This window comes from Phocoena phocoena, chromosome 11 (assembly GCF_963924675.1).
Source record: "Phocoena phocoena chromosome 11, mPhoPho1.1, whole genome shotgun sequence".
Classification (NCBI taxonomy): domain Eukaryota; kingdom Metazoa; phylum Chordata; class Mammalia; order Artiodactyla; family Phocoenidae; genus Phocoena; species Phocoena phocoena.
In genome coordinates this window covers 7,274,213-7,301,534 of record NC_089229.1, presented here as the reverse complement: position 1 = coordinate 7,301,534, position 27,322 = coordinate 7,274,213, and the positions used below count along the sequence as shown (strand labels likewise).

The 27,322-nt window shown below is 46.4% G+C and overlaps 4 protein-coding genes across 4 annotated transcripts in view; 3 read left to right on the top strand and 1 right to left on the bottom strand.

The window, feature by feature from the left end:
• Positions 1-3,047: 3,047 nt before the first annotated feature.
• Positions 3,048-10,490, bottom strand: SNU13 (small nuclear ribonucleoprotein 13). Its single transcript, XM_065887431.1, has 3 exons — positions 10,376-10,490; positions 4,958-5,078; positions 3,048-4,273 (listed from the first exon to the last, which is right to left on the bottom strand). Exons 1-3 carry the CDS (start codon positions 10,376-10,378, stop codon positions 4,011-4,013), a joined length of 387 nt encoding a protein of 128 aa, XP_065743503.1. The 5' UTR covers positions 10,379-10,490; the 3' UTR covers positions 3,048-4,010.
• Positions 10,491-18,656: 8,166 nt separating this feature from the next.
• Positions 18,657-20,337, top strand: LOC136131304 (trichohyalin-like). Its single transcript, XM_065888120.1, has 2 exons — positions 18,657-20,212; positions 20,328-20,337. The coding sequence occupies exons 1-2, from the start codon at positions 18,657-18,659 to the stop codon at positions 20,335-20,337; spliced, it is 1,566 nt and encodes a 521-aa protein (XP_065744192.1).
• Positions 20,338-20,405: 68 nt separating this feature from the next.
• On the top strand, positions 20,406-21,875 carry LOC136131303 (uncharacterized). The gene is made up of 2 exons (XM_065888119.1): positions 20,406-21,647; positions 21,858-21,875. Exons 1-2 carry the CDS (start codon positions 20,406-20,408, stop codon positions 21,873-21,875), a joined length of 1,260 nt encoding a protein of 419 aa, XP_065744191.1.
• Positions 21,876-25,416: 3,541 nt separating this feature from the next.
• MEI1 (meiotic double-stranded break formation protein 1) overlaps positions 25,417-27,322 on the top strand; it is a 67,313-nt gene continuing 65,407 nt past the window's right edge. The window contains exon 1 of the mRNA XM_065886983.1: positions 25,417-25,661. Within this exon, the coding sequence (XP_065743055.1) occupies positions 25,491-25,661 (171 nt within the window). The 5' untranslated portion in view covers positions 25,417-25,490. The remainder of the gene's footprint in view (positions 25,662-27,322) is intronic.

Genomic DNA, 27,322 nt, shown 5'->3' with positions numbered 1-27,322 from the left:
AAACTTACTTGGGAGCATACCTCTCACGCAAGCCAAGCACCTCCTTTATCTACGTCACACACCAAGCCAGTATTGCCCTTGCCTTAAATTATCAGGGCAGGGTACCAGGCAACTAGAGACCACCCTTATAGCCCAAAGCCCACCAGAATTGTTCAAACTAGCCAATCCTAAGCTGTTTACTCTGCCCTGCCTTGCCTTTGCCAAAGAAACCCCAATAAAGGCTGTGGCCTAAGCTTTCCCCTTGCTCCTGCTTCTGCTGCCTGACCAAAACCTGGTGTTTTCCCTGTGGTCCTGCATGGCACACTGGCACCCTTCGCTTGGGAAAAGTAATACATTCTTCTTTCAGTAGTACCAACTTCTCCATGTCATCACTCTGTCACCTCTATGAATTAAAATCCCTCAAGTACAGATGAGATAGACTCATTTCCTACAGCTGGTAGTTGGTGCTGACTTTTGGCTAGAGGCCTCAAGGCACTTTCCACAGGCTGCTTAGAAGTCTTTATAACATGGCTATGATTTCTGTCACAGTCAGTGATCCAAAGACATGAAGGCAGAAGCTGCAATGTCTTTTATAGAAACTTGAAAGTCACATGTCATTCCATAATACTGAGTCCTGCAGCTAGACCAGCTCTGAGTTGGTGTAGACTGGTCTCAGAGCATTCACACAGAAGGGCATGAATTCTAGGGGGTGGCTGTGTGTGTCACTGGGGAACATTTTAGAGGCTGGCTGCCACAAGGTATCATGGAAAATACTGACTTGCTACTTAAAAAATTTTTTCCTTCAGAAAACAAGCAATTATACCCCCTCACCTCCCTCAAGCAGATATATCTGCTAAAGCACATTCTTGACTTTTCAAAATGTAACTTAGCTGATACTGAGAAGAGGAACCCAGGGATACTAAGTGCCTAGAACAAGCTCCTCTCCCTCCCTTCCTTGTCACATCAGTTTGGGATTAAAGATAATGGAAATGCATTGTTTAGTACTTAAGAATACTACAGAATGAATAATCTCTTTAACAAGACCATTACTGTTAATGTAAAAATATTCCTTAATCATAGGTCCTCTTGAGAAAACAGTTTCAGGAAACTTATTCTAAAACAGAAATTCCTAACCAGTGTTTGAGGTCAGAGGACCCTTTGAGGCCTAATGGATTCTCTCTCCAAAATAAAATGTTTACACACAAAAATTTGCAACCTACTTCATAGGTGGCTGAATGGAATTACTAGATTTCCTTCTTGCTTGCATGTCTAGGCTTTAGGAATTATTCATTCTACACTTTTGGAGCATCAGTGTTAGGGCACTGCTGCAGGTGCTAGGGGATCACAGTCACACAAGTTCCTAACGAGGGCAATAATCAGAAAACAACCTCAGATATTAGCTAAGGACAAGTTAAAAAACAGAATGTTAGGGCTTCCCTGGTGGCGCAGTGGTTGAGAGTCCGCCTGCCAATGCAGGGGACACGGGTTCGTGCCCCGGTCCGGGAAGATCCCACATGCCGCGGAGCGGCTGGGCCCGTGAGCCATAGCCGCTGAGCCTGCGCGTCCGGAGCCTGTGCTCCGCAGTGGGAGAGGCCACAAAAGTGAGAGGCCCGCATACCGCAAAAAAAAAACAAAAAAACAAACAAAAAAACCCCAGAATGTTACAGTGCTAGGGGTAAAGGAAACATGAGATGTAGCTAGGAAAGGCCCTTAAAAAGTGGTACTTGAATTAAGACTAGCATGAGGAGAAAGCCACTAGTGCAGTAAAGGAATACCAAGTACAAAGAATCTGAGAAACAGATTTGAAGTGTTCAAGAAACCAAATATGAAACACTGAGCAAAGATAGAACATGGCAGAGAGGCAGACACAAGACACACAGCAGAGCCATTAGGAACAGGGAAAAGAGCCATGGAGTTTTTTCGGGTGATCACAAATCGATGCCCTGTCCTTTGAAGGCTTACGATGAAGCTGTGGGAACTGAGTTAACACTCCAGGTGGACCCTAGAGATGAAGATCCCAGGAGCCCTGCCCCACCCCATTTCTCAGGGTTCTGGTGGGTATGCCCTAGTTTCCATCTAAGTGGAGGTTGGATTACCTTTTTTATTTTCTTCTGGCCATGCCCCATGGCTTGTGGGATCCTAGTTCCCTGACCAGGGATCGAACCTGGGCCGTTGGCAGTGAAAGCTCAGAGTCCTAACCACTGGACCACCAGGGAATTCCTGAGGTTGGATTACTTGATCTCCCTCCACCCCCAAATTACTTCAGTCTTTTATTAGAGTATGACTGTAAAGATACATATACAACAAAAGAACATACGTACTACCTCAGACTCCACCATCCACAGATAGATAGAAAACTGCTTGGGGTGGGAGTTGGGGCGGGGTATATAAACACTGGAGTGAGCTGGGGGAGATGATGAACTCAGTAGGTACAGAACAGGCCTTAGCATGACAGGGTGATTTTAGGTTCCCTAGGAACCCACTGCTGGAGTGGTCACACTGGCCCAAGCTGGCCAAGAGTAAACTAAATGTAATCCATTCTCATCAATATGACCATTATGGTATCCAGTTGTTTGTACTTTGGAAGAAAATTTCTCAAGGTAGAGGAGGTGTCAGGCTCTCATGGTACTTAAGATAGAGAGTAATGCGGCAGGCGAGGTGGCAGCAGCTTCAGTCAGCAATACCGGCTCCCCCGCTCTCTAGCACCTGTGGAAGACTGCTAGGAGCCCTAGTCCTGCAACAGTGATTCTCAACCAGGGGTGACTGCCACCAGGGAACAGCTGGCAATGTCTGGGGAGACGGGGAAGATTGCTAGTGACATCTAGTGGGTAAAGGCCAGGGAGGCTGTTAAACATTCTACAACATACAGGGCAGCTGAGGTTGAGAAATACTGCTCTAGAGTGACAGCAACACCTCAATGACTGAACAAGACATTTTGAACTACCAGAAATCATCTGGTGGAGGTCATGGCTTTTCCACACCTTCTTGGTGAAAAGTTCAAGAGACTAGTAACCATTCTAACGCTTCATTCAAGTATCAGCTGGACTCCTAACAAGAATCACACCTTCTTTAAACTGGAGTACGAATATATGTGTTCTTTATTAGGGTGCTCACAAGAATGACACATTAGCACTGTCCTTCTGATGTGACAGAGAATACATACATCTGACCCACATCATGGCAGGAAATAGGCAAGGGGTAAGGGCTCTCAGAGCTGGTACCAAGTGTCTACTGAAGAAATCTCCATTCACCAAAGCAAGGATGTTCCCTTGAATTCCATCATCTTTGCTGTAGCTTCCAGTTCTCCATGACTCGCCCAGAATCCTCCATTCCAGAACCTCTTGCCACACCTTCAAGACCTAGGTCAACTGTCCCATGTCTCACTCACCAAGGTGCCTCTGGAATTTTGCAGCGTATCTCTTTGGTATGTTGCTGCCCTGCCACCCTCAGAGGCATAGGTGGGAGTTGGGGGGAAATATATTACCAAAAGCAAACAGCAGGGGTACATCAGAAACTGACTCTTGGGACATACACCCAACAACCTCACAGAAACATGCTTCCTCCCCAAATGATACATAATGTCCTAGAGAGCAAAGGAAACCCCTTGATTATTCAAACACGATCCTGTATGCTGGGCACAAGGGATACAAAGTGGACAGTGTTTACTTCCATCATGCCCTGCACAGTAGGAAGGTGGCACCTGAAGGCTGGAACCAAATCTCTACCTTGGCTCTTCCCTGCCTTTGAATGGTATCAACCACCCTGCTTCCACCTGTTCTGGGCATGCATTTTCCAAAAGGGAGGATAAGATGGCAGAGAGAGAGTGGAAGTGGAGATTACAGGAGAGGCTGGGGAGGAGATGACAACCTAAAAACAAGACAAAAACAATACAAAAATACAAAAACCAAATTGAACTCTAAAATATTTTATAACAATAGAAGGTAGCTGGAAATACTATATGCTAACAGACAAATGATACATAACCCCTGGGGTAGGAGTCAGCAGCAGGGAGTGTGGCAGAGGCCACCTGTTTAGACTAAGAGCCTTTCAATGGACTGTTGGATGGATTGGATCTGCTGCTTCAGTTGTGAGCCTTCTTTGATGGTGACAGAACAGGCGATGACAGGTCTGGAGACCCCACAGGCTCGCCCCAGGGCCTGCTTGGAGCGCACAAACACATAGGGCACATTCTTGTCCTCACACAGCAGTGGGAGGTGCAGGATGATCTCCAGGGGCTCGGCGTCTGCAGCCATCACTATGAACTCAGAGATGCCTCTGTTGAGGGTTTTGGTGGCTGTAGAGAGAACATGAGGCCAATAGGTGATGTGGGGTTGGGGCAGGGAAGCCACAACAAAGCAATTTCCAAGGAAAAGAAACAGGTGCAAGAAAACTGGGCAAAACGTCCAGGACTAAGCAATTCTGTGCCCCATAATGGGCTTGGGAAGTGATAGGGAGCTAAGCACCAATTACTCATCCCCAATGCCTTTCTCAAACCCTACATCAAACCCATCAATTCTGTCCAAACACATCATAAATCAGAGCCCTTCTTTCCTGTCCTCTGCTACCACACTCATCCAAGTCACCACCACCCCTTGCCTGGTTGACTCGAACAGCTTTCACACAACCTCTACCAGCACGAAGCAGTGCAATGCAGCATTTCTCAAACTCTGTGATCAAGGATCAGGGTTTTACCATCCCAATCTGCCACGATCTATACTTCTGGAAAGCTCATACCACATGCAACTCACCGAGCAAGTTCAATGCACCACTGCATTGTTCACATGCTTATTCCTGATTGCTTATCTCTGTGACCCAGTGCTAGCCCACGGACCACACTCTGCTGCTCTTAGGTCCTCATGTTGGGCCTAATCAAGAGCATCCAGCCCTCTTTCCATACTGGAAATCTAGTCCAGAGACCCCATACAGGGACAGTGCCTTTAGCACTCTTCCTGGAGCACTCTCTGGTTGGTTGCCTTACCCTCATTGGCTCCTTTTCGAAGCTGCTTGTAGTTACATGACTGCTGAACGAGGTCCAATAGTTTCTTGGTGAGGTGGGCATCTGCAAGAGGGTAGGCCTTCGGATTTACATCAGCCTCAGTCTATGGTGGGGGGGAGAATCAAAGCATGAGTCAAACTGAACTAGAAGTTGTTCCAGACAAGTCACAAAATACTTCAATCAACAATTGAGAGAGACAATGGTCAGCTTCCCTGCTCCCCCCCCCCCAAACACACACATTTAATAATTGACACTGGCCTGCCCACTCTCAACTTAGAAAAATGAAAATATTAGGCTCAAGAAAAAAAAAAATTAGTAATTACATAATCCAATAATGTATACTAAAGCTTATGTATTTTTGCCTCTTTAGCCTAATGCTTGCTAATATTATTGCAAATGGATTATTACAGGCTTCCATGGCTCAGTACCCATTTCAGTCACATGGGGTAATCTCTAAATTTGGATTTCCGTATTCCACCCTGAATTTACTAAATCTAAACTAAGGTATAATTTATAGAAACCTAGCACAAAGTTCCCTCTATTCCCTTCAATATTTGAATCTTCTGTTTTCAGTAAGAATCCCGGTTTCCAAAACATCAAAATATTTTCTCATTTATTCTACCGTACAATACATATAAAATTGTTTCAGAATTGCTATACCAATACTACCTCCACCAACTATAAGGTCAACATTTCTTTTTATTCTTAGAATATATCTGACTAAAGTCGTCCAGAGTATTATATTCAAAAGTTACTCAAATGATTTTTTTCCTGTGGTTATCAATTTGATATACAATTAGGGCTCCTTCGTATTTAGTTTGCTTTTTAAAAAAATTCTTAAAAATATATAAAACATCTACATGGTTCCAAAGTCAGTGTTTTGAAAACTGGTAAAGGTAAACTGTAGAGCATTTATCCTGCCTTTCCTATACAGACTGTATTACTAGGTAACCAAATAGCAAGGATAAGTTTCTCCTGTATTCCACCTAATAAAGAAAGAATGATACAATTAAATAGCACCATCTTGCAACCCATACTAATTTAATCCAAATTAATGGATCCAGACATTGATTTTAATAGCTACCAACATCACAAAAAATACCATGTGACCACTGCCCCTCTTAACAAAACATCTGTGATCAAGCTGTCTTGGGGTGGGGGGGGCGTAGGCGGAGAGCTAAGAAAAAATCTGATCCAGCCTTTGATTCTTTTTTTTTGGCCGCACCCCAGGGCATTCGGGATCTTAGTTCCCCGACCAGGGATTGAACCCACGCCCCCAGCAGTGGAAGATGTGGAGTCTTAACTACTGGATCACCAGGGAAGTCCCAGCCTTTGATTCTAATACTAGATATTTGATAGTAAGGAATTATTAAATTTTGGGGTATTGTAGTGGCATTGCAGTTGTTGAAAATCCTTATTTTATAGTCACATACTGTAATACCTATGGATAAAATGCTACCTCGGGCTTCCCTGGTGGCATAGTGGTTGAGAGTCCGCCTGCCGATGCAGGGGACACGGGTTCGTGCCCCGGTCCGGGAGGATCCCACATGCCGCAGAGCAGCTGGGCCCGTGAGCCATGGCCGCTGAGCCTGAGCGTCCGGAGCCTGTGCTCCGCAACGGGAGAGGCCACAGCAGTGAGAGGCCCGCGTACCAAAAAAAAAAAAAAAAAATCCTACCTCAATGGATCCGTTTCAAAATAACACACGTAGGGAACAAATTGGGTGGTGCCAAGCCTATTCCATTCCTTCTACCCCATCTTCACCTCTCAACTTTAACCATTTTTATTAATTTCTCATTTGTTTTCCCTGTGATTCTTTTCACAAATATATATTTTATTATAGACATAACCCGGGTGCAGCCCACGTTACCATTCCTGAGCACTGAGCAGTTCGCCCGCAGCGCTGCCGTCTAACCTGGGTTTGGAGGCTGCTGATTATACATGTGGGCGGTGCCGCGGCGGCACAGCGGTTCTAGGTGGTGACCCATGGGTGATGGCCCAGTGGGAACACGCACCATTGAGTCCGCCTCGGCGGTCTCCTGCCTGATGCCGCAAGGACAAAGAAATGACCCACCCCCTGAGGAGCAGGAAGTGACGTCAGGGGAAGTGGCGTCAATAACCTGATTGCACCAAGATGCCTGTTCCCTAATACCAACACATCGCACTGGGTGAATTTGTCATGGTCCCAGGGTGGTGAGGAATTAGGCAAGGGCTGGAGGAGACCTCTAATTATTTGCTCTCTTCATACATTCTAGAATCAGCTTTTTCAAGGTGTACAAAAAAAGCCTGTTGGGACTGATCTGTAGATTTGAAGTAATACCAATTAGGATAAGACACCTTTAGGATACAGAATCTGTCAACCCATTCAAACACATGTATCTACCTTTAGTGCTTTTAAATAAAGCTTTGTAATTTATCCAAAAGTTTTAATATACTTTAGACTTACTCTTAAGATATTTCAGCTTAAGAAAATTCACTCTATTCTGTAGTATACGAAGAATTTCTTCTGTTATAAATAAAATTGATGTTGAATTCTGTCATGTTTTTTGTACTGAGTTGGATGAATTAGACCTTTCTTCTTAAAGTTTTTCTAATGTTAAACCACTTTTACACTCCCGAGATAAAACCAATTTTAATATTTTCTTATGATGGTTGCGCAATTCTGTAAATATAAGAAAACCCACTGAGTTATACACTTTTTTTCTACTACCACCTTGTTTTGGTTTTGTTTTTTAAAATTAATGTATAATTGACCACAATATTGTGTTAGTTCCAGGTGCAAAACACAACACCGTTATTTGATATTTCTATACATTACAAAATGATCACCATTGAGTTACACACTTTTAGAGTGGAACTTTATGGTATGCAAATTATCTCAATAAAGCTATTTTTTAAAGTAGGTGTAAAGTTTTTTCATGTCAAAGAACTTTAGTTTTTCTTATTGAGTTATAATTAACATACGGTACATTAACTTAGTTTCTTTATTATTATTCAGCCGTCCTATTTCTACTTGAATTGGTTTTGATTCTATTTTTTCGGGTATTTGTTCATTTCATCTAAATTTCTACATTTATAGATTTCACATTGTTCATAATATCCTTTCTTTTAATGTTTGCAAATTATATCTCCTTCAAGTTTGTTACTCCTTGTTTATAACTTTTTGCTTATTTTCTTGATTAATCTCACCAGAAGGGACTTTTCACGTTATTTCTCCCTCACTAAGCATTTTAGGTTCCAGTGCTTCATTTGTACCCTACATACTCTCAATATGTGGTATTTTCATTACTGTTCAGTTGTTTTCAAATTTCCCTTACATATTTTCCATTTGACCCACGAGTTCTTTATACCTTCTTTCTAAACACTTTGTTTCTGATTTCTAAGTCATTTGTATTTTGGTTGGGAGACCATGGTCTACATTATTATCATCTTTTAAGATTTGTTTAACTTGCTTTATGACCCAGTAGGTGGCCAATTTTCATTAATGTTCTCTGCTTGAGAAGTGTCTTCTATAACTGATAGGTAAAAGTATTCACTGGTTTCACTACGACCACTAGGTCAAGTTTATTCATAGTGCTGTTCTAATCTTCTATTTCCACACTGATGTTTTGGCTTCACGATCAATTAAATGCTATATAATTGCATATTTGTCTATTTCTTCTTGTAATTATGTCATTTTCATTTTACTTGTACCTTATTTTTTAGCCACTATCTTTACTGATTTTTTTTCCCGTTCTTTTTACTTCAACCTGTCTTTTAACTGAAGCACTTAATCCATTCCTATATTTATTTAAGTACTGATATATTGGGTCCAAATCTCCCTTCTTTTGTGCCTTCTATTTGTCCCACCTGTTCCGTTTCCTTTTCTCTCTTTCCTTCCTTTGAGTTTTTTCTCCCCACTATTTTCCCCTCTAGCGGTTTGGAGTTATTTATCTATATTCTTTTGGTGGCTATCTGAGAAATCACAACTTATGTCTGTCAAAATCTAATGCTCAATAATATCACCCTCCTCTTAAACAATAAAGGTTCCAGCAACACTTTTATTCCTATCACTCCTCATAAATATACTTTTTAAAATGCCAGATATTTTTATTGCAGTTTCCAATAGCCCATCTCTGGAAATTAGGATTCTCAACTCTTAATAAACATAAAATGCACAAAAGGGGAGACTTCAGGAGATCCAACACGATCAAAGAAGATACACTTTATTGGTTTAATAAAAGTCAACAACAACAAAAATTCCACTTAACTTTAAAACCAAACCACCTTATAAATAGCAACTGAAATTTGCTTAGTGCGTATTTATTCACCTTTTAATTTTTCCAAGGGCTAACTGAATGAATGAAATCTTACTGCTAGGCAACTGTAACCCGCAGCTTGATGCGTTTGATTTCCCCATACACCAGACAGCCGAAACCTGCAAGGTTTTGATTTAACAACAAATAGTGCATGCTCACTCTCTCCATACCAAGCGTTAGGTCTACTAAATGCATTTAAACTGAGATCAACCGATTCCAAAACTTTTCACGGCACTGCGAAAGATGAGCACTGGTTTAGAAGCTTTAAGTTCTAGGCTCAGCCACGTACTAGCTTCAAAATGGGGGCGGGGCGGGCAGTAGGGGAGATACCGCTGGGATCCAAAATCCGTTAAAAGGATTAAACCTCATTACGGAAATCAGTGTTTTGTAAACTCTTCCCTCCTTACTAAGTGCCAACCAAAACTAGCTACCAGGCCACAAGATCTGACTAAAAAGTTGGAGACCACCAAGAGTTTTAGAGAAGCCGCACGTGGTGCTACCAGCGCTTCAGATTTCAGAGGTTACCGCCTCGCAGGAAGAGTCTTTCCTGCATTCCAGGCTGGGGTTCACTCCACGTTCCCCACAGCCCCCAAACGCCAAAGGCCACTTTAATCCCTGGCCCATGTAACTCGCGGCAGACACTAGGCACGCAGACCCACGGCGAGCTCCCTCTCTTGAACATCAGCAATGGAGAAAGCAGGGTAGGGGAGGGCTGATCCAAATCCAGGGTTCCACCCCATATTCTAGCGATCCCCCCAAAAGAAAAAGAAAACCGATGGAGCCAAGTTTCCCCATCCAGCCAGCTTTCAACTCTCTCCTACGTGGGTTTGTCTCTTTCTCCCAGGTTGCGCCATGCCCCCTCTGCTCACCGGAGGCTTTCGGCCAGGAGCACAAACTGCGGAAAGAAGCCCCAGCACAGCACCTGAGACCCTGAGTCCTCTAGTCTTCTAACCTCGGGCCGGGAGGGAAGACAGTGCTTGGCGCTACACGGCCGCCCGGGCCGGGCGGACGAGACGGCGCACGTTCTAAGCCCCCGACAAGCTAGTGAGAGAACGGAACCCCGTCTCCCACTTCCCAGCCCTTCAGCCACGAGCACGCACTCACCATGGCTCCGGTTCCGTGGTACGGTCACTCTTCAAGGAGCACAGGCGACGTCAGAGCTGCAGCACTCAGGGCTGAAGCAAGTCGCACGGTAGAAGTGGAAATGGCAGCGTGCGGCAGGAAGCGGAAGTGGCGTCACCAAGAGGCGGGCGGGTCACGCCCCTTAAAGGCGCCAGCGGGGAATGACGCCAGTTTTGGGCGAGGGACCGTATTTTGCTGTTTTTACTGTTATTCTACCATAAATTATTGGCCGAAACAGTGAGTTAAACATTCGAAAAATAACACACCAAAACAAAGATTTTCAAGGGTGTCGTCATTCCATTGCTAGTTTGTCTTTTAGCACATTTTTGTGCTTTTAAAATCATCTTTTTTACTCTACCCTGGTAAAGGAATGGTATGGAGATAATGATAGGTAATCCTAAATGTTCTCCTTCACATTCAGATGCCTTTGTTAAATTTTCTGGTGGGGGTGGAGTCCACCAGAAATGGAATCCATTGAGTAGGGAATTCAAGAAGAACAGCAGGTTTGAGGATGGGGGCTGAGTTTGTCAGGTTGAGTTTGGAAATGTCTAGGACACCCAATTCCTTCTGGCTTAGCATGGTGCTTTTTTCCCAATGCTGCTCCAAATCTCCATTTTTTAAGGCTACACTCATGCCTCACCACCTCCAAGAGGTCCTCCTGGATTCTTATGGCCCTTACTCATCTCTCTTCGCATGATGCCAGGCATATCTTGGGACCATTTTGTTGTTGTTGCTGCTGTTTTGGCCACGCCGCTCAGCTTGCAGGATCTTAGTTCCCCAACCAGGGATTGCCTTGGCAGTGAAAGCGCAGAGTCCTAAGCACTGGACTGCCTGGGAATTCCCTCTTGGGACCATTTGGATCTAACCAAAAGTAGACCGTAGTGGGCCAGTTCCAGTTATTTCCTTTGGAAACCTAGAAGTAGAGACGTAGCAGGACCCTTAGGAATCACGCAGCGCAACCCCTTCGTTCTACAGATACTGAGGCCCAGAGTGGGGAAGCTCCTTGTCCACAGTCACAGAATGAGGCAGTGGCAGAGCCAGAACTGGACCCTGGGAATTTTGGCTATCGGCTTGGGTTACTTCCACCACATCTGGTTGCTATGCTTGAAAACCCAGCCAGATGGGTTTGAAGTGGCTCCAGGACTGAACATTTATTACATGAAAAATCCCCCCATCAGACTTCATCCATGCATATCTTGACTTGTCAAAAAATAAATTTTGTCTCCAAATTAAGAAATTCCCACTGATGGCTCCTGTTTAAGAGTAGAACCGGGCTTCCCTGGTGGCACAGTGGTTGAGAGTCCGCCTGCCAATGCAGGGGACACGGGTTTGCGCCTCCGTCCAGGAGGATCCCACAGGCCGCGGAGCGGCTGGGGCCGTGAGCCATGGCCGCTGAGCCTGCGCGTCCGGAGCCTGTGCTCCGCAATGGGAGAGGCCACAACAGTGAGAGGCCCGCGTATGGCAAAAAAAAAAAAAAAAAAAAAAAAAAAGAGTAGAACCTGAGGGGACTTCCCTGGTCGTCCAGTGGCTAAGACTCCACACTCGCAATGCAGGGGGCCTGGGTTCGAACCCTAGTCAGGGAACTAGATCCCACCTGCTGCAACTAAGAGTTCGCATGCCACAACTAAAAAAAGATCCCACATTCCGCGTGCAGCAACTAAGCTGCAACTACAGTCCTGCATGCCACAACGAAGATCCTGCATGCCACAACTAAGACCTGGCACAGCCAAATACATAAATAAATAAATAGATATTTTTTAAAAAAGAGTAGAACCTGTGATTTGGACACTGCTCCTCATCTTTCTCAGATCCTGTTTCATATTTCCTTTTTTTTTTTTTGTGGTACACGGGCCTCTCACTGTTGTGGCCTCTCTCGTTGCGGAGCACAGGCTCCGGACGCGCAGGCTCAGCGGCCATGGCTCACGGGCCAGGCCGCTCCGCGGCATGTGGGACCTTCCCGGACCAGGGCACGAACCCGCGTCCCCTGCATCAGCAGGTGGACTCTCAACCACTGTGCCACCAGGGAAGCCCCATATTTCCATATTAATTGGACCTATCAGCTACCACTGTGGGAGAATGAAACCTTATTATTCCAGTTTACAGTCATAGATGTGTCATTATCATTTGCTTTTTTGATATCCTTTATAATAATGTCTGGTTGTTATTTGGCCTACCTGGCATCTTGGACCATTATATCCCAGATCTCCTAGTAATGACTGATAGGGGCTTGATGTTTTTATGACCACGAGTAATGAGACTGTATACTCTACCTAATTAATTGTTTCCCAACTATATAATAACTCAGTTTCCATGTTCTCACAGAACTAGCCCACCCTCTTGTATCTTGCTATTTCACTTGCTAGTTAGTTGATAAATGTTAACATAGGCTCAGAATCAATTTGTCTTAGAAATTTGTCTTTTACCACAGTTCTGTGCTTAAAATGCTAAATCCGTGCCGTGGCTTACTAGGCCTCTCCCCACCAGTACCCCCCTCCTCATCCGCATGTTACAGCCCCACCCACCTTCTTTTTCTACCCTGAGCTCACCCCAATCTCCCCAAGCCCATCCATCACTCTCTTTGGAGTGATGTGATGTGCTCCACTGTTCTGCTTAGTATTTGTCACCTCTTCAGTGAAGCCTCCCTGATCATCCAGACCAGGTAATTACCCCTGGTGGATGCACCCACAAGCCCCCTGTACTTGCCCTTTGTAGCCTTCATCAACTCTGCCTTTATTCAGTGTTTGCCTTTCCAACCATACTGAGAGCTTTATGAGAGCAGGGCTGGTAGATGCCTTGGACACTTTGGATATCTATCTTTTGGCACTGTGCCTGATCCAAAGGAAGTTCTTTTTCACTTAGGGATCTTTGGTGGGAAGCAAGCAAAAAGGAATCTGGGAAAAGACTCTGCAGTGGAGCCTGGAGGCTCAAGGGGAGCTGGTTGTGCGAGCAGGACCAGACATAAAATCTTACGACAGTGTCCTAAATTTAGCTAAAGACCACCAGGCACACACCTCTACAGTGTTATTACTCATTGCAACAAGGGAGAACACATACCATGGGGAACTGTGGCATTTCTCAGTAAGAGGGTGTTTGGATTTACTATGGGATTTGACCTTGTGTCAAATGATTTCGGGAGGGTTCAAGGAAATGGGGTTTGCTCTGGATTAGACGCTATTAGAAAGTGTGAGTAATTGTATGATTGGGCATCCTAGTAAATCTTATCTACAAGGTGGAAGGAATGAAGTGAGGCTAAAGCTATAATTGGTGACAAAATAGATATTAGCCAGGATGGTAAGGTGTTTGGTTATTTTTGTGGTTTTGACAATGTTCATGCTTTTGTCTGTGTTCAGACATGACTAAAGAGTGGTCTTGTTTTTGTCTTGATTATCACAGTTAGAGTGGTTTTGTCTGATGCTGACACTCTATGAAGTATTTTATGTTCAACAGGAGAACACCAAGGCTCAGCTATGAGTGTCAGGCCAGCTCCTAGCAACATCAGGCCTAACTGATAGAGCTGGGCCAGTTTCTAGCTGCCATGGGCTGCTTTTCTTTTTTTTTTTTTTTACCAACTTCCTATCCCTACCTTGATAGTTAGAGCCCTGGAAGAGAGGGCCCAATTGGCCAAACTTAGGTCACACCTCCACTCCTTGGCTGTCCTGGGCCTGTGAAAGAGTATCAGGTATAAGCTGGGGTAACATTTAACCAAGATACATTGTGTGGTATATTGAGTTCTTTTTTAAAAAAAATTATTTATTTTAGGCTGCACTGGGTCTTTGTCGCTGCGCATGGGCTTTCTCTAGTTGTGGTGAGCGGGGGCTACTGTTCATTGCAGTGGGCATGCTTCTCCCTGCGGTGGTTTCTCTTGTTGCAGAGCATGGGCTCTAGGCACACAGGCTTCAGTAGTTGTGGCATGTGGGCTCAGTAGTTGTGGCTCGCAGGCTTAGTTGCTCCGTGGCATGTGGATCTTCCGAGACCAGGGCTCAAACCTGTGTCCCCTGCACTGGCAGGCAGATTCTTAACCACTATACCACCAGGGAAGTCCCTGGGTTCTTAAAGTAGAGAAATACTTCCCAACTGGTTGGTAAATAGGTGATACCCTTCTACTGGGACCCCAGGGGCCACTTACAACCCAGGTATTAAAGGGTTAAGGTGTGGCCCATTCTGATTGGCTGATGACCCTGCCTGCTCTGTAATTCAATATTTTGAATATAACCTTTGGGTGAAAGTCTCCAGGGTAGCATTTATACTCCTACAAACAGTGATCTTGAGATGGGAAAGTAATCCCCTAACAAAAAAATCAGGATATGTTGGGTGGTTAAACAAGAACACACATTCAATACAGTGTTCATTAAATGTTTGATATTGGATAGCCTGATGGACAAATGGATGTAAGTATCAAATAGGAAGAAAGAAATCAAGCAGACTGCAGTTTCCATCCCTCCATCATACACAGGGGAACTTAATCTCTCCATTCCAGAGGTCAGGATATTTAAAACAAGTTCTTCCTCTTAATTCCTTTTGGGCAGTTCCCTGATGTTGCCCTCACCTGTACTGAGGGCATGTTATCCAGCCCTGATGCCAGGTGCAGCAGCTGGAGCTGAGGCTGCAGCATCAGAAGCCTTTGTGAGGTGGCCTTAGCTACGGGGGTGCTATGAGGCAGGGGCTACCCCGCCCTGAAGTGGCTGGGTCAGCCATACCAGTCCTGCCCTATAACTCCTGAACACCACCGGCTGACCTAAGCTGTGTCACGTTGCTGCCCCTCCTGGGCGCCTGTGCCATGGTGGGGCCATTCCAGGGCCCTGAGTGGGAGCCAGTGCGGGGCCTGCTCTCCGAGAATCACAGCTGCAGGGACCCTCGGTGCTGCGGCAACCTGCTTGTCCTCTGCCTCTTTCTGATCTGACAGGTCCAGAACTACTGACACCAGATCACCAGGACCCACTCCAGCATGAGGAAGGTCATCAAGGTGAGGGGATCCTACACACCTCCTTCCCTCAACACCGTGATTGTCTCAGTCATCTGTTACAAGGACCCTGTCCTATGCCCTGTGTATCAGAGATGAACTCAGACTGGTCAGGAAGAGCATTATCTTGCCCCAAACCCAGCGGTCACCCTGGACTTCTCTCTCCGTCACTCCTCAGGATCAATCCACCTGCAAGTCCTATGGGCTCTACTTGCAACCCATATCTCAAATCTGATCACTTCTTCTTCTTTTTTTTTTTTTTAATTTATTTATTTACTTTGGCTGTGTTGGGTCTTTATTTCTGTGCGAGGGCTTTCTCTAGTTGTGGCAAGCAGGGGCCACTCTTCATCGTGGTGCGCGGGCCTCTCACTATCGTGGCCTCTCTTGTTGTGGAGCACAGGCTCCAGACGCGCTGGCTCAGTAGTTGTGGCTCACAGGCCCAGTTGCTCCGCGGCATGTGGGATCCTCCCAGACCAGGGCTCGAACCCGTGTCCCCTGCATTAGCAGGCAGATTCTCAACCACTGCGCCACCAGGGAAGCCCCGAATCTGATCACTTCTTAAAACTTCACTTCACCCTCCTGGGCAAAGCCACCCTCAGGGCTCACCTGGACTGTAGGTACTGCCTTCTGCCTGGTTCCTGCTTTCTCTCTCACCCAACCATCGTCAGTGCTCCACGCAGCCAACAGAATGAATTTCTTCTTTCTCTTTTTAAAAATGTTAACCCAGACTTCCCTGGTGGCGCAGTGGTTAAGAATCCGCCTGCCAATGCAGGGGACACGGGTTTGAGCCCTGGTCTGGGAAGATCCCACATGCCGTGGAGCAACTAAACCTATGCACCACAACTACTGAGGCTGCACTCTAGAGCCCGCGAGCCACAACTACTGAGCCCGCGTGCTGCAACCACTGAAGCCTGCGCGCCTAGAGCCTGTGCTCCACAACAACAGAAGCCACAACAATGAGAAGCCCACGCACTGCAACAAAGAGTAGCCCCCACTCAATGCAGCTAGAGAAAGCCTGCATGCAGCAACGAAGACCCAATGCAGCCAAAAATAAATAAATAAATAAATTTATATTAAAAAATGTTAAGCCAAGGGAATATACATATACAGATTATAAGTGTATAGATCAATGAATTTTTGCAAACTGAACACATCCAGGTGCAGCACTTGATTAAGAAACAGACCACTGGACTTCCCTGGTGGTGCAGTGGTTAAGAATCTGCCTGCCAAGGCAGAGGACATGGGTTCGAGCCCTGGTCCAGGAAGATCCCACATGCCGCAGAGCAACTAAGCCCGTGCGCCACAACTACTGAGCCTGTGCTCTAGAGCCCGTGAGCCACAACTACTGAGCCCACGTGCCACAACTACTGAAGCCCGCGCGCCTAGATCCTCTGCTCCACAGCAAGAGAAGCCACTGCAATGAAGAGTAGCCCCCGCTTGCCGCAACTAGAGAAAGCGTGCGCACAGCAACAAAGACCCAACACAGCCAAAAATAAATAAATAAAAATTTAAAAAAAAATAAGAAAAAATTTTTTAAAGAAAGAAACAGACCACTACCAGCGGCCCAGAAGGTTGCAGACACAACCGTGCTGATTTCTAATAGCATAGACTAGTTTTGTCTGTATGGAATCATACAGTAAGTATTTTTTTGCACCTGGCTTAAGCCTAACATTATGCTCATGAGCAAGAACCAACTTTAAAAAATACAGATCACAGGACTTTGCCACTCAAGACTCTGCAATGGCTCTGATGGATACACTTCCAGTCAAACTCAGAATAAAATCCAACTCCTAACCACAACTCCAAGGCTCAGAATAATCTGCCCTGCATTCCTCTCTGACCTCATCTCCTAGCGCTGTCTTCATCACTCACTCATTCCATTCTGGCCACACAGGCCTCCTAGCTGTTCTTATACAAATGACCCAGATCCATCCTCAGGGCCTTTGCACTTAATGTCTCCTCTGCCTACAATGCTCTTTCCTCAGATGTCACTTGGTTTGTCCCTTGCTTCATTCAGGTCTCCATTCAAATGTTACCTCCTCTGAGAGGCCTTCTCTGACCAATATGTCTAAAGGAGCTAACCCCATTCCCACTCTGCTTTTATTTCCATTAGAACACTTTTCAAGGGGACTTCCCTGGCAGTCCAGTGATTAAGACTCCACGCTTCCACTGCAGGGGGCACGGGTTTGATCCCTGGTCTGAGAACTGAGATCCCTCATGCCATGCAGCGTGGCCAAAAAAAAAACAAACCAACAAAACACTTTTCAATGCCTAACATTATGTTGTATACTTAGTTATTGTGTCTTCCATGTCTAAAAGACAGCTCCCAACAAAGACGTTTTCTGTCTTGTTCATGCTGGTACGGCCAGCACCTAGAACAGTGCCTGGCCTGGAGTAAACTCTTTATCTTTTTTCCTTGAATGAATACTGTTTTCCCTAAGAGAACTGACTCCCCATTCCTGAGCTCCAGCATCCTCATCTGGATAATGGGGATTACAATCCTGATCTGAGGATTAGATGAGATAATGTGAATGCAAAATTTTGCTTCTCTGTTCTCACCTACAGGTGCCATCGCAGAAGAGGGCAGTGCCCTCCATGAGACATGACACTTGTTTTGGGCCGACCCCTGAATTCTCCTTCAGTCCTGGCAAGTTCAGGGGCCTGGATGCCCAACAATGGGCCCAAAATAAGAGAGGGGAATACTGGAGGAGCCACCAGGATTCATGGACCCAACATCTGCTTTCTTGTCAGCACCCAGGTCAAGGTTTACCTTGGGATGCCTATACACCTTTGGAACACATCTTTTGCACCACCTCCTTTTCAAGCACCTGTATGCTAGCTCAGGACAGTTCTTGGGAAGCGTGGCAGGTACCCAGGTGTCGTAGTGATGACCAGACTCACCTGATTTGCAAGCCACTGCCCCCTGCTCTGGACATGTGCCAAAGGATGGAGCAGCTGTTGGTCCACTCCCCAGAAGAACCGGTACCACTGGAGCATATTGTCGACATGAGATGCCACCCCACCTCCATGGCCTCTCGCCCAAACCTCCCATCAGCCCAGAGGTTGCAGTTCTGTTCCAGAGAGTTCCTACCTGTTCCTTCCAACCAACAAGTGGGAATGCCCATCTGGAAGTCCTGGCGTTGCCCACGAGAGGCCTGGGCACCAGGGAGGGAAAACTGGACACTAGGCAGAGAGGATAGTAGAGAGACCCAGGCTCCAGGGTGGGTGAACCAGAGAGAGAGAAGAGGAGAGGATGCTTGGGAAATTCAGGCATCTGGAAGGCAACTCCCAATAAACTTTGGGATGGAGGACAAGGCAGAGCCTAAGGTCCTGGAGTTGGGGAGACAGAGACTAGTAATAAGTAAAGCTGTTGGAGAGATCTTGACACCATGGTGGGAGAATCAAGACCAGGTGAGAGTTGAGAATAGAGCTGAAAGTCAGAAACTACGGAAGAGAACTCGGAGGGATGCTGGAGGTGAGAATCTTCCTGAAACCCAGGCACGAAGAGGAGAGAAACAGAAACAGTTAAGATGTAAAATTGATGCAGAGACCCAAACGCTAATGTGGGAGACCCAGGATAGGAGTAGGAATAAGGATGCTATAGAGACCCAGTCTTTTGAGAAGAATAAGAAAGAAGCCAGAGGAGAGGATGAAGGAGAGACCCAGGCCCAAGGGTTGAGGAAGCAGGGCCAGACTGGAATTGAGAATGGTGGGGAGACCCAGCTGTCAGGGTGGGGAAAACAAGACCAGATTAAAGGTGATAATAATATAGAAATTCAGGCAGAAAAGAGGAGAAGAAAGGGCCAGTTTGGAGGTGAGAATGCTGTGCAGATTCAGATATCTGGGAGGGAGAACTTGGGGGAAGTGAAAAAAGAGGATGGCCTAGAGACCCAAGCCCTGGGGTGGGGAAAACAGGAATGCATTCAAAGTGAGAATGTTACAGAGATCCAGACACCAGGGTGGGAGATGCAGGATCAAAACGGAAGTGAGAAAGCCGGGAAGGTCCAAGTATTTAGGGTAGAGATCCAGAAACAACTAAGACATGAACTTCAAGTGGGGTGGGGAAATCAAGGCCTGAAAATAGGTGAGGATTCTTGGGAAAGCCAGATATCTAGAAGGAAGAACCTCAGGGAGATAAGAGAGGAGGATTGGGTGGTGATCCAGGCACGATTCTGGGGAGACCAGAAACCAGTAGCAAGTGAAATTGGCAGAGAATTCAAGATACCATGTTGGGGGAATCAGGACCAGATTGGAGGTGAACATAGAGCAGAAATTCAGGCACTGGAGAAGAGAGACCAGAGAAAGAACGGAGATGAAGATGGTGCAAATATCCTGGCACCCGAGGCAGAGAACCAGAGACAATTAAGAGGTGTACCTCATGTAGAGACCCATCTACCAGGAAGGAGGAATCAGGAGCAGTTTGTTGATGAGAATAGTACAGACATCCAGGCAACAGGGAAGAGAAACCTGAGAGGCGTTAAAGGTGAACATGGTAAAGAGACTCAGGAACTTGGGGAAGAAAACCAGCATCAGTTAAACAGTGAAATTAGTGGAAGGATTCTCATACTGAAGTGGAAAAATCAGGAACACATTAGAGGCAAGGATGGTGCAAATGCCCAGGCATCTGAGGCAGAGAATTGGGGAGAATTAGCAAGTAAAATTGATGTAGAAACTCATTCAGCAGAATGGAAGAAAGAGGAGCAGATGGGAGGTGAGAATGGTGCAGAATTTCAAATCCAAGAGAAGAGAGAGTTAAGAAGTGAAATCGTTGGAGAGATCCAGATACAAGGGCAAGGCAGCCAGAATAAGGGTGAAGATGAGGACGCTGCAGAAATCCAGGATGTAGGGAGCCAGAGAAAGTGCAGAGCTGAGGATGCTGGAAGGCTTCGAGTACTAAGGGGAAGAAACAAGGGCCAAGTCAGAGGAAAGGATGCTGCTAAAGGCAATCTCCGAGTTGACTGTTCTGGGTGTGAGGGGCCCCTAGCCCTCACTGGCTCTGGATACGGGGCCATGGACCAGGAACAGGCTGTGGCCTCTGCTTCCTGCCCTGAGATGAAGGCTCTCCCCCACCAGAATGAACTCTTCCTGCTTGCCAGTGGGGAGGGAGAGCATTTGGCCAGCCAGAGCACGGCCACTGCCAGGAAGCACAGTGTCATTCCAGCCTCCTGGCAGGCCCAACCTAAACTCCAGAAAAGCCGACAAAGGGACAAAGGAGTGGTTCCAGGGAAGACCTCTGGCCTGACTCGACAGCTCTGGAACCCACAGTCTTTGGCTGCTGCCCCGGGCCTGCCCTCTGCCTGTCCCTCTGTCTCATGTGGCCAAGCCCCCCAAGCTGCCACAGCTCTGGTGGATTTTCCCACTGCCCTCACCATCCTGCCGAAGTGGCCAGTCCTCACGAAGTGCCAGCTACTGCTCCTGGAGTCCCTTATGCAGCAGAAGATTGCACACCTGAAGTGGGGCCTCCTCCAGCAGATCCTAGAATCCTACTTGCACTTTAACTTCTTAGCACCATGCCCACTGCCCCTTGAGGGGGTGAGGCTTCCTGGGTTACACAAGGCCTGTGAGCTGCAGGGGCAGCAGGAAAGGCATTGTGGGGCCCAGGGCCCCAGGCCAGGCCTTAAGTCCCCAGAGAGGTCCCAGAGCATTCGGCGCCAAGAAAGGAAAAGTTCAAAACCTCCTACGCAGGCCAGAGCTCTGGAGAAGCGTAGACCACACCAGACAGAGCCAATGGGCGTTTCTATCCATCCTGAAAAGCCTAAGAGAGTCAGACCACCAGGGGGCCTCAGAGAACGACAGGATGTCCAGAAAGAGGCTCCTCCCAGGGCCAAGCTCACTGCTCCCAGGAACCCCAGGCCTGCTGCAGAATCTAGTAGCTGGTGTGGCCAAGAAAGCGTCCAAGAACCCTCCAGTGAGAACAGCGGGAGCAGGAAAATGGTCAGGCCAGGGGTCTCCCAGATGGCAGAGAGGGCTCCCGGCAGAGCGAGGATCTCATACTCTGGGGCAGACCACTGGAGGAAGGAGCACGCATCTCAGGAGGCCCCCAGATTCAAATGTCAGCAGCCCACACACAGGAGAAGAGGAAGCCTGGAGCCGGAGGAAGGCAGAGGGGCTGGGCAGCAGCCTTCCTCCTGTTCCACAGACACCTTCAGCTCCAAAAGGAGTCTGCACTCTGCTGCAGCAAGGCTGAGCATGAGCTTTTTGAAGCGGATTTCCTGGTCCCCACACCGGGCCAAGCCCCAGCATTTAGCCCCCAACGTGAGTGTGAGGGATCCTGATCCTATCCTGCTTCCCGAAGTGGGTGACCCACATGCAAGGGAGGACAGCATCAGAGACCACGCTTCTTTGAAGAGGGACCTTCAGCCACCAGGTCACTGCGGTGCTCGGGTTGCTCTTCCCAAAACAAAAAAACTTGAGGAAATTGAGAACCCACATGGGGCCCCAAGGAATCCACCAGCCCCCCAAAAGTTTGGCCTTATGAAGCGTTTGAGGGGTTTCCTGCTCCAGCATGGCTTTAGGAAGTAGGCAGTGGGTTCAGAATCCTCAAAACACGTCAGAGAAGGCAGGAGAGTGGTCTGCTTACTCCCAAAGGGGATGATAAAATAACCTCTATTAAAATTGGTTATTTGGGCCCTGTGGGGTTCTGATTTCTTTGGTACACGTTTTATAAGCGCCCCCCTTTGGGGGTCTGGGATACTTTGTGGGTGGGATAGAAGCTACTTCTACTCTATGGTTTTGAAGGTTCAGGGAATGTGGGTCAGCCCAATGCCATCTCCTAACACCTCCCCTCTCCAGTTCCTCAGAGGAAGGTTTACTGAAGTTTCTATCATAGTTCAGTCCTGTCCTATTCCAAGCTAATTCTGATTGAGGTCGGATGCTCAAATAGCCTCAGCTGCTTGTGGGAGGGGTGGTGCTCTGCACCGGACACTATTATTCAGGTCCTTTCAGTCACAAGGAAGGGAGCTGATCACTGAGTATCTGCCCTGCTGGGATTCTGCTGCCTGTGAACAGATTTCACGGAAAAACCATTTCCACCTCTTCAATTCTCAAGCGCTGGCAACCCTAATACCTTGTTGTTTTCCCTCACCTCACCCTCCAGGACATCCTGGAGCTAATTGTTTTTTTCAATCAAGTCTGAAACTTCTTAGCTAAAAGGCATTATGTCTTGTGATACTTCTGTAGATAGCTTCAGCAGGTTGAAGCAGATTCACAGAACTCAAATTTAATTCAGAAAATTCAATTCAGGTTTTCTCCTCCTCTCTCCTTTATCCTCCCCCACTTCTTTCCTTTCTCCCTTCCTTTCTTCCCTTTCATTTAGCTTTCCTATTTTTAAATTCATTGTCAAACCCATACATGCTCATTAAAGAGAGTTTAGAAAATTCAAAAAAGGGAAAAACAATCCATAATCCCATCACCCAGTTAATGTTTTGATGTTTTTCTTCCTATGTGTTGCCTACCACTACTACGGCAGTTATACTGGGGTTGGCAGGCTCTAAGAAGGCTCCCAATGCTCCCTACCTTCTGGTATTCACACCCTGTGTATTCTCCTCTCCTCGAGTGTGGATTGGATCCAGCGACTCACTTCCAACGAATAGGATACAGCAGAAATGATGGAATGTCACTTCTGAGAACAGGTTACAAAGGCTGTAGCTTCCATCTTGGGTACCTTCTCTCAATTCCCTTGCTTGTTCTCTTGCTTGTTCTCTCAATTCTCTTGCTTGTCCTTCTCTCAATTCTCTTGCTTGCTTCCATTTTGTGCACTGCCTTATGGAAAGGCACACGTGGCAAGGAACTGAGGCAGCCATTGGATAACAGCCCTCAAGAAAGTGAGGCCCTCAGTACGGTAGCCTTTGAGGAAATGAATCCTGCCACCAATCATTTGAGTGAACTTGGAAGCAGATCCTTTGGCCCTAGTGAGCCTTGAGATGAGTACAACCTCAGGAGAGACTTTGAGCCAGGGTCACCTTGCTAAGCCATGCCTGGATTCCTGATCCACAGAAACTATGAGATAATAAATGTTTGTTGTTTTAAGCTGCTAAATATTGGGGTGTGTTAGTTTTCTATGGCGACTGTAACAAATTACCACAAACTTGGTGGCTTAAAACAACTGAAATTTATTCTCTCTGTTCTGGAGGCCGAAAGTCTGAATGAAATCAAGATGTCAGCAGGGCTACACTGCTACCAAAGGCTCTAGAGGGCAATCCGTTCCTTGTCTCTTCCAGCTTCTGGTGGCTGCAGGCATTTGTTGGCTTGTGGCACCGTCACTCCAATCTCTGCCTCCGTGGTCACAGTGCCTCCTCCTTTACTCTGTGTGTCTCTTCTCAAGACAGTTATCATTGGATTTAGGGCCCACTGGATACTCTGGATGATATCTTCATTTCAAGATCCTTAATTCCAACTGTAAAGATCCTTTGGAAAAAAGGTAATTTACAGGTTGTGGGGATTTCGGATGTTACATTAGTTTGCTCCAGCTGCTATAACAAAATAATACAGCATGGGTGGCTTAAACAACAAAAGTTTATTTTCTCACAGTTCTATAGGCTAGAAGTTCAAGATCAAGGTTTTGGCTAATTTGGTTTCTGGTGAGAGCTCTCTTCCTGGCTTAGAGATGGTCACCTTTTCATTATGTCCTCACATGGCCTTTCCTCAATGCCTATACATAAAGAGAGAGATAGATCTTTCTCTCTTCCTCTTTTTATAAGGCCTCCAATCCTGTTGGATTAGGGTGTCACCCTTATGACTTCATTTAAACTTAATTACCCCCTTAAAGGCCCTATCTCCAAATACAGTCACATTAGGGGTTAGGATTTCAACATCTGAAATTGTGTCTGGTGGACACAATTCAGTCCACAGCAGACATGGAGGTGTCTTTTTGAGGGTCACCATTCAATCCGTTACATGGATTGTTATGCAGCAATAGATAACTAATACAAATGTACCCAATTGTAATAATTTGCTTCTCTTTCTCCTTGACTAGTTCTAGTTACTTGAGGACAGGGACTGTCTCTTGCTCACTTTTGAATCCTCTAGATCATAGCAGAGTTCCTGGCTCCAAATTTTGTCTAAAAGAATACATAATTTGTTGACATTAAAAAAGTAAACATAGAATAATGTTTAATTATATGGAAGATGTACATGATATATTTTTTCTGAGAAAAGTTTACACACCTTTGTATGTTGCTGTTGTAAAAAGGTATAGAAAAAGACTAGAAGAAAATATATCAAAATATTATTTTTTCTTCTATTTTCTTCACTGAACATATATTACTGCTATAATATAATTTAATGGTGTTGAATAAATGTTTGCTTATTTATTTTACATACTTATGTATATAATTCTGCATCTTTTGTACACTTAGCATTTTAACGAGGATTTTTCCATATTAAATCTACTTTTCTCAAGAATCAGTTCATGATACTACATTAAAAAAAAAAAAACATTGTTTTCCAAATTATTTTGCCATGGAAAGCACTTTTTCTACTCCGTCACACTGCTTCTGAATGTAGAAAACATCTCTTGAACTTATCTCCTTTAACACTAACCGGTTGCTGGGCACTTTGGCGCTAATTAAATACTTGTAGATTGACGGGTTTTGTTAATACACTTAACAACAAACTATATTTTCTTCAGTATACCTTCTGTGCTCACAAAATCGCAAGTACTGTGCAGCCCTCTGTGAGACGATATTTTAAGGGGACCATCTTAGAATCTCTGAAAGGTGTCACCTTAGATTGTTTGAAAGGTGCCACGTAAATTTAAAATAATAGAGCTGATAGTTTTTCGATAAAAATCCCTGAGATCGTTTACTTTTTAAATACCAGAAATAGATTGTTTCCTTTTCTTACTTTTTCAAGGCTAATAACAGAGTCTTTATAAATGCTTTTCAACCTTCGGCGTAGTAAAGACGAATTCCTGCAGGCTCCAAGAGCAAACAGCTTGGGGCTTAGAGGTACGCTCTTCCGACTCCTGAGGCGCGTCACCCGCCCACAGGGGCCGCTGCTCTCCTGAGACTGGCTGGCATTCGGTTCGCGCAGGCGCATTACCCTTCTCCCCACGCGCCCGCGTCGAGCTCTGCCAAGTGCGCTTGCGCAAGAACTGAGCGGGAAAAGGTACTGCAGTGGTAGAAAGCAAGCGGAGAGATGGCTGTGAGGGAGCCAACGGCAGGCCTTCCCGGGCCCGGGAGGGACGAAGAGGCGGCGCTGCTCTTCGAGAGGGCCCATTACCGGCACGACCCGCGCTGGCTGCTGCCTGTGCCCCCACGCCTCTGCCTGGCCTGCGCGCTGGAGCTGCTGCCGGAGCCTAGCGTATCGGTGCGAACTGGCATTTCCCTCACCAACCGGGCGGGAGCAGCTCCCTTCAACCGGGCGCACCTTCCCCGAAACTAAGCCAGGCCCACCCGCCTTGTTAAATCTAGCCCCTAAACAGGCCCACCCCCTTACCGGCCACGGCGGCCTACCCCGCAGACCGCTCAGCATCCCCTTTCCAAAGGAGGCCCAGACCCTGGCCTTGCGCCTCAAGTGGGCCTACCCTGTCCGCACTAAACCCGGGGCTCCCAGGGCCCCCAGCCTAGACTCACTGGCACGCGTTCCCACCTTCCCGTAAGCCCTTCTCTCAGCTGCCCTGCCCTTTGCTGACCCTCTCACCACTTCTCCAGGATTTAGCCTTCACTCAGGCTCCCTCCCACTTGAGTCCCCGCTCAGCCTGAGGGCAAGGCGCGCGCACCCTGGGGGCTTATTCCTTCGCTTTCCGACTGTGCGAATGGGAGGAGGGGGCTCCTTGGGCTCAGTGGCGGCAGGAAGAGTGGAAGTTACGGCCCAGCAGGAGTGGGGTGAGGGGAGGAGCTTTCTGAGAGGCAGAGGTGGCTGAAGCGTGGGCTGCCTGTTCCTTCAATGCCTACCCACCTTCGCAGTGAATTTTTTGTCCGTGGAGACCTCCAAGAAGAGTTTGGGAGATGACTGTTCTCTCAGAGTCACAGGGCTGGAATTGTTGCCGTGGGTGGGTGGGGGATGAGCTAGATCAGCGGTTCTCAAATTTTTGCTCTAGGGATGGATTTACACTTTTTTAAAAAAAAATTATTTATTTATTTTTGTCTGTGTTGGGTCTTCGTTGCTACCGGGCTTTCTCTAGTTGCGGCCAAGGGGGGCTACTCTTCATCGCAGTGCGTGGGCTTCTCATTGCAGTGGTTTACTCTTGTTGGGAGCATGGTCTCTAGGCATGCGGGCTCAGTAGTTGTGGCTCGCGGGCTCTAGAGCGCAGGCTCAGTCGTTGTGGTGCACGGGCTTAGTTGCTCCGTAGCATGTGGGATCTTCCCCGACCAGGGATCGAACCTGTGTCCCCTGCATTGGCAGACAGATTCTCAACCATTGTGCCATCAGGGAAGTCTGGCTTTACACTTTTTAAAAGTGTTGAGGACCCCCAAAGAGCTTTTGTTTATTTACTGTATTAAAAATAACAAAAGTTTAAAGTATTCATTTAAAAATAATAATAGGACTTCCCTGGTGGTGCAGTAGTTGAGAATCCACCTGCCAATGCAGGGAACACGGGTTCGATCCCTGGTCCGGGAAGATCCCACATGCTGTGAAGTAACTAAGCCTGTGCGCCACAACTAGTGAGCTCGCGTGTCATAACTACTGAAGCCCGCATGCCTATAGCCCGTGCTCCACAACAAGAGAAGCTACCACAATGAGAAGCCCGTGCACCGTAACGAAGACCCAACACAGCCAAAAATAAATGAATAAATTTATAAAAATAATAGTCCATTACATATTAATATAATCCTTTTTATTTTGGCAAAATATAGGTATTGATAACATACAATTTACTATTTTAGTGTACAGTTCTGTGGCATAAATGATTTAAAAAATAAAAATAACTATTTTCAAAACAAAAAAGAGGGCAAGGAATGTCTTTGTTTTACATTTTTGCAAATCTTTTTAATGTCTGGCTTAATAGAGGACAGCTGGGTTCTCAT

Excerpts from the sequence above, each read along its gene's own strand:
- LOC136131304 (XM_065888120.1), top strand. The coding sequence starts at position 18,657 with ATGGAGGACAAGGCAGAGCCTAAGGTCCTGGAGTTGGGGAGACAGAGA.
- LOC136131303 (XM_065888119.1), top strand. The coding sequence starts at position 20,406 with ATGAAGGCTCTCCCCCACCAGAATGAACTCTTCCTGCTTGCCAGTGGG.
- SNU13 (XM_065887431.1), bottom strand. Across the intron at positions 4,274-4,957 it reads TCGAAAAGGAGCCAATGAGG|CCACCAAAACCCTCAACAGA; the intron begins GTAAGGCAACCA and ends TTCTCTCTACAG.